The sequence below is a fragment of the Myotis nattereri genome (genome assembly GCF_964212035.1).
Source record: "Myotis nattereri genome assembly, chromosome: 5".
Lineage (NCBI taxonomy): Eukaryota > Metazoa > Chordata > Mammalia > Chiroptera > Vespertilionidae > Myotis > Myotis nattereri.
Genome location: NC_138080.1, coordinates 24,157,207 through 24,163,876, shown reverse-complemented (window position 1 = coordinate 24,163,876; position 6,670 = coordinate 24,157,207). Strand labels below are relative to the sequence as shown.

The 6,670-nt window shown below is 42.1% G+C and overlaps 1 protein-coding gene across 1 annotated transcript; it reads right to left on the bottom strand.

Moving 5' to 3' along the window:
* Nucleotides 1-2,108: 2,108 nt before the first annotated feature.
* On the bottom strand, nt 2,109-3,050 carry LOC308519474 (olfactory receptor 2Z1-like; the record flags this gene model as incomplete). Its single annotated transcript, XM_081091470.1, has 1 exon — nt 2,109-3,050. One exon carries the CDS (start codon nt 3,048-3,050, stop codon nt 2,109-2,111), a length of 942 nt encoding a protein of 313 aa, XP_080947596.1.
* Nucleotides 3,051-6,670: the final 3,620 nt, after the last annotated feature.

Below are 6,670 nucleotides of genomic sequence, written 5' to 3'. Positions count from 1 at the left end.
AAGTGAAATTAGTATCTTGATGAGATATCTGCACATCCGTGTTTATTGCAGCATTATTCACAATAACTAGGAAACAACCTAGATGGCCTGTGGGTGAATGAATGAAGAAAATGTGGTATATTTGTGTATATGTGTATATTAGAATATTAGCCATAAAACGAAGAAAATCCTGCCATTTATGATAACATGAATGAATCTAGAGAGCATTATGCTAAGTGAAATAAGCCAGACAGAGGACAAATATTGTATAGTATCACTTAAATGTGGAATCTTAAGGGAAAACAAAAGCTGATTTTATAGAAATAAAGAATAGAATGGTGGTTGCTCCGATGGGAGAAATGGGGTAATGTAGGTCAAAGGGTACAAATTTTTAGTTAAAGAAAAATAAATTCTGAAGATCTCATATACAACATGGTGACTGTAGTTAATGTTATTGTATACTTGAAATTTGCTGACAGTAGATCTTAGGCATTCTCACTACAAAAAAAAAAAAAAAAAAGAATTAACTATGTGAAATAATAGATGTGTTAATTACCTTGATTCACATGTATATGTATATCAAATTGTCACATTTTATAATTTTAATATATATAATTATGTTCGTCAATTATTCCCAGTTATTCCTCAGTGAAAAATGAAATGATTAAAATAAAAAGTCTTAATAGTCACTCCTTGATAGAGAATAGATATCTAATATCTCTCCCAATTTTAACATTTTTTTAATATACCGTGGAGTTTGACCCCATTACCATTTACATTACCCTGAATTTTAAAAAAATATATATTTTTATTGATTTTAGAGAGGAAGGAAGAGGGAGAGATAGAAACATTAATGATGAGAATCACCGATCGGTGATCAGCCACCTCCTGCACGCCTCCTACTAGGGATGGAGCCCGCAACCCAGGCATGTGCCCTTGACTGGAATTGAACCTGAGACCCTTCAGTCCACAGGCCGATGCTCTATCCACTGTGCCAAACCAGCTAGGGCTACATTATCCAGAATTTGATGGTCACTGATGTTTCTTGGTCCAAATATCCAACACATGCAAACAACCCATTGCAGTCATCATCTGCTCAACAGTGAATAAAGGACAGTTGTTTAAAGAACTGTCTTTACCAATAGAAAACCCTGGGTTCAGCTACCAGTTCTGCCACTTCCCCATGTGCAACCATTGGTGAGTTACTCTTTCTCTAATGACTCATTTTTCCCTCCATACACATAAAAAATCACAGTTCCTCCATCACAGAGCTGTTGAGAGGATAAAATGACAACTGTCAAGTCAAATAGTCAACAAATGTTAATTTTACTAATATAATTATATTTACCAATATTCCCTTATTATAATTGCTTAATATTTATAATTATTATAATTTATATATTATTTATAAAAATATCTTAACTATTATAACTAATAATTACTGTTATTAATAATAATTATTAATTCACTGTTAGGGACTGAATATTTGTGTCCCACCCACATTCATATATTGAAACCCTAACCACGAATGTGAATGTATTTGAGATAAGGCCTGTGCGGAGGTGATAAAGGTTAAATGAGATCATAATGGCAGGGCCCCAATCACATAGGCCCAATACACTTATAAGAAGAGGAAGAGACATCAGAGGACTCTCTCTGCCACTTGAGGAAACAGTGCAAGGCAACTGTCTACAAGCCAGGAAGAGAGCCCTCACCAGGAATAGAATAAGCCAGTACCTTGATCTTAGGCATCCCAGCCTCCACAACTGTGAGAAAGAAAATTTCTGTTGTTTAAGCCACACAGTTCGTTGTGCTTTATCAAGACAGTCTGGGAAGGTGAAAACATTCATTAGCAGGAAGATCTTAACTTTACAAAGTAGGGCCTTGCATTCATATAAATAGTACTAAAAATTAGGGGAAGAATATACTAAAAGTGATTGGGGCTGCTACTGTTGATTTCCACTGGCCCATGGGAGAAAACATGAACCCAGCTAGTCATGGGATGAGAAGAAACTGGACACTTAGCCTTTAACATAAGGTCTTAGCAGCTGCATCGCAAGTGGGTGCTTTGAGGTGATGGATGGGATGGAAGACTGTTGAGATCACACCAGCAGCCCGCTGTGTGGTCATCACTTTGGCCTGAGCCCAGATCTGCTGATCAGTTTGACCAAAGCCGTTCGGACTTCCCGGTTCCTCAGACTGTAGATGAGAGGGTTAAGCATGGGGGTGATAACACTGTAGAAGAGGGAAGCCACATTGTCCTGTTGTGGGCTATGGTAGGCCCCTGGTACCATGTACATGAACACTGCTGCGCCATAAAATAGCCCCACGACTGTGATATGAGAGGAGCAGGTGGTGAAAGCTTTGTGTCGGGCCTCCTCTGAGCGCATGCGTAGAACGGCTCTCAACACGTGGCCATAGGAGACAGCGATGAGGGAAAGGGGAAGCACAAGGATCAGCACCCCTGAGACGGTCAGCGCCAACTCATAGGCAGAGGTGTCTGCACAGGAGAGCTGTAGCAGCGCTGGCACCTCACAGAAGAAGTGGTCCACGGTGTGGGAGGCACAGTAGGGAAAGTGCAGAGTAATGGAGGTCTGGATGGAGGCGTTGAGCACACCTGCCATCCAGGAGCAGCCCACCATGAGCAGGCACACCTGGCGCCTCATAAGCACAGGATACCGCAGGGGGTGGCACACAGCAACATAGCGATCATAGGACATGAGAGCCAACAGGATGCCCTCAGCCACACCCAGAAGCGTAAGGAAGAATATTTGAGCTGCACAACCCCCAAAGGTGATGGAACTTTCTACCTGCAGGAAGTCTGATGCCATCTTAGGGATGGTGACCAGGGGGAAACCAACATCAAAGAGGGAAAGTTGACTGAGCAGAAAGTACATGGGTGTGTGGAGCCGGGGGTCCATGCAGATCAGGAAGAGCAGAACAGTGTTGCCCAGAAGGCCCACGATAAACATGGCAGCCACCAGGGAGAAGAGTAGTGGACATGACCCTGAGTGACTGCAGAGGCCCACCAGAAGGAAGTCAGAGGTCACTGACTCATTCACACCCCCCATTTTTACATAATAGAACCTTGCTGCAAGAAGAGCAGGAGACCAATGGAAAGAAGGCTGAGTGGGATGGCTAATAAGTTTCATCCCACCTGCCAATGGCCATCAGTTGGTAGTGGATGCTTAGTGTGTCTTCTTGAGAAGAGTTTTGAGGTTGCAGCTAGAAACAGTAGGGAGGAAAGGCACAATCAATTAATGATATTTGTCATAGCCATGGAATGAGAGAGCAGTAACTCACATCTCTGAATAAGATACTTGGCCACACGCCAATCAAGAGCTTCCCATCAGCTCTTGTAGTCCAGATTTTGAGGTCCAAGTCAAGGACAGTAACATGGCCCCAGTAGAACATTTCAACATTCCTCATCTCAGTGGTCCTGGAGCCAAAGCAGAGGTGATATTACGAAAAGGCTGGGAGGTGAAATAGGGGATGATGGAGCTAAAGCAACAATCCAAACCAGAAAACAGGGAGATGGCCTGGGCCCAAATACCTGGATGAGAATCTAGAGCAAAGAGAAATGTAATGTGAGCCAGTACTGGGGTCAAATTGAAGGTGTAAATCTAGGGAGTTTGAGCCACAGAGACACTTGGGTGACAGAATGTTGGGGGTCCAGTGGCTTAAGGTCAGGTGGGTGGGACAGTTGTCAATGAGCTCACATATTATTGGTGACTTCGTTGCATTGGATGTGAGAGTAGCAACATGTGGGCAGCCTGACTCAATTTCAAGGGCTAGAGTAAGGCACTAGGCCTGGGAGATGGTGAGTCTCTAATAAATATTGCCAACTGGATAAGAAAGATGGTCATGGACAAGGAGCCTCATACCTAAATCAGGAATACTTAATTCTCTTGGCAACCTCCAAGCACTCAGGTAAATGCAGATTGCCCTGGAATGCTATACACTACACACAGTTCCAACAGTGAACACTGCAGGACCAGGGAAATGTTTATTCCTAAGTGCAGGTAGGTAAAGAGGCAGCAAGACAGGTCATTTAAAGGCAAGTAGATTCTGTTGAAGCTCTTTGTCTTAAGGCTGCCATCCTCACTCAGATGGCCTTCAAGGCAGTGCTTAATTATACACCAACCTGATTTTTCTGTTACATTCAAGCCCCAACCTGCCATTCACACATGCATTCAACAAAATTTGTCACATGTTGAGTTGGGCATAAGACATTCAAAGGTGAATCACTCAGGCATGGTCCCCACTTTCCTGGACCCTACAGTCTCCATCAGGGTACCAATGACAAACAAGAAGATAGATGGAAAGGACCTAGTGATAGAGGGAAGCACAGTAAGGGAAGTGGGTAGAATGTTCTATAGGAAATGGCTGGGGACACCAAAGGCCATGGTCAGGGAAGCCTCTTAGGAGAGATGACAGATGCCCTCAGTGTCAGAAGTGCTTCAGTGAGAGGGATGGGGATGTGGTAGAACCAACTGCTTCCTGCTACTGGGAGGTGGATATTAGTGAGACTAGCTGTGTGGTTAACCCTAACCAAGAACTTTCTAACAGTGAAATCCAATAAAAAATGGAATGAGCGGCCCTATTGGCATTTTCCAAAGTCAGTCAATGACATTAGAGAGTAAGATAACTTAGTCCTGTGGTTATAAAGTTTAGAGTTTGAGGGAAACTGAGCATTGTTCACATCACTTCAGAATAGTCTGATCAGCAATGTAATTGAGACACATGCACAATGCCTTGGATACCCAGGGGATGGAACTCTGCCTGGGATCAAATCAGGAAAGGCTTCACAGAGGAGGCAACAGTGTAGCTATGTTTTGAAGGTCTAGTAAGAGTTTTCCAGGCAGCTGGAGGAGGGAAGATTGTTCCAAAAAGAAGAAATGTAGCACATGGGCTGGTTGATGGTTAGGAGAGTGTACCCAGGAGTAAGATTAAAATGAGCTTGGATCCCAGCTTAAGTACTTTGTACATGACCTTGGGTAGCTACTCAACCTCAGTTTCTTCATCGATAAGATGGGTGGCAGTAATTTGGGTCACAGGCATTGTTGTGAAGATTAAATGAAGGGATAAATGTTAAGAGCTAAGTAGTGCCTGTCATGTGTCAAGTGCTTAATAAGTAGTAAATAATTATACATATTATTAAATATATTAAATAATATTTAGAAATTTTATAATTATAAAATTATTACTAATTCTCTTGAGGAGAAAGCATTAAATATTGCTGGCTGGATGATCAGTGCTTAGCACAGTGCCAGACACATAGGAAATTGTCATCAATGTTGGTTCCTATTGTTATTACAGTTATCCACCCTTACCTTCAGTTGCCTGCAGTCCATCATGACCCAAAAATATTAAATGAAAAATTTCATAAATAAACAATAAGTTTTAAATTGCACATCATTCTGAGAAACATGATTAAATCTTATGCCATCCTGTTTTGTCCAGCCTGGGACATGAATCATCCCTTTGTCCAGAGTATCCACACTGTAGTGCTACCCACTATTGATCCCTTAGTAACTGACTTAGTTACCAGATCCACTGACATGGTATCACAGTGCTTTTGTTCAAGTAACACTTATTTTACCTAATAATGGACCCCAAGTGCAAGAGTAGTGGTGCTGGCAATTTGGATATGCCAAAGAGAAGTTGTAATGTGTTTCCTTTAAGTGAAAGTATGTGCATATAGGAGAAAAACAACACATATAGGGTTTGACACTATTTGCAGTTTCAGGCATGCCCTGGGGGTTCTAGGTACATATCCCTCGTGGATAATGGGAGATTACTATGTTCAATATTATGGCCTCCTCTGGGAGAATGTCAAGGCGGGGGGGGGGGGGGGAAGGAGACATGTAATACTCTTTGTAATACTTTAAGCAATAAAACAAAATAAAAAAAAGATCAACCAAAGGACTTGTATGCATGCATATGAGCATAACCAATGGACACAGACAGTAGGGGGGTGAGGGCATGTGCTGAGGGGTGGGAGCAACCAGGGAGAGGTCAATGGTGGGGGAGGAGGGAAAGAAGGCTCATGTAATACTTTAAACAATAAAGAATTTAAATTAAAAAAGACAAAAAAATATGGCCTCCTCTATGGCCAAACCTGACCCAGTCTAGATCATTCTCTTTCATATTGTTCTATGATGTCCTTGTATTTCCTGGGTAGGAACCCACATACCCCTCTCTGGCCTCTGTGATCCTTTAGCAGAGTCTCTAAAAGTTCATTCACCCCCAACACCATTAGTTTACAACAGGGGTTTTCCATCTTAGCATTACTTGGGGACAGGTAAGTTTTTGTTATGAGGAACTGTCTTGTATGATGTTCAGCAGCATCCTTCGCCTCAACCCACTTAGTGCCAGTTGCATTCTCCTCTTTCCCTACTCATGAAAACCAAAAATTACTCCACATCTGGTCAAATGTCTCCCAGAGAGGTTAGACTCACCCCCCAGTTGAGAACCTCAAAAAGAGAGACAGGATAACTGTAACCTGCAGAGACTTTACTCAGCAATTCCTCTTCTGATGTTTATTCTAAAATTGTAGTAAACGCAGACCCAGCAAAAACCCCAGGAATATCTCACTTATTTCTATGGTCTTCATATAGGAACAAAACCCCAAACTAATCCTCACAATTTTCTTCCAAGTTATAACCAACCAATTTTCAAATCACTAAGT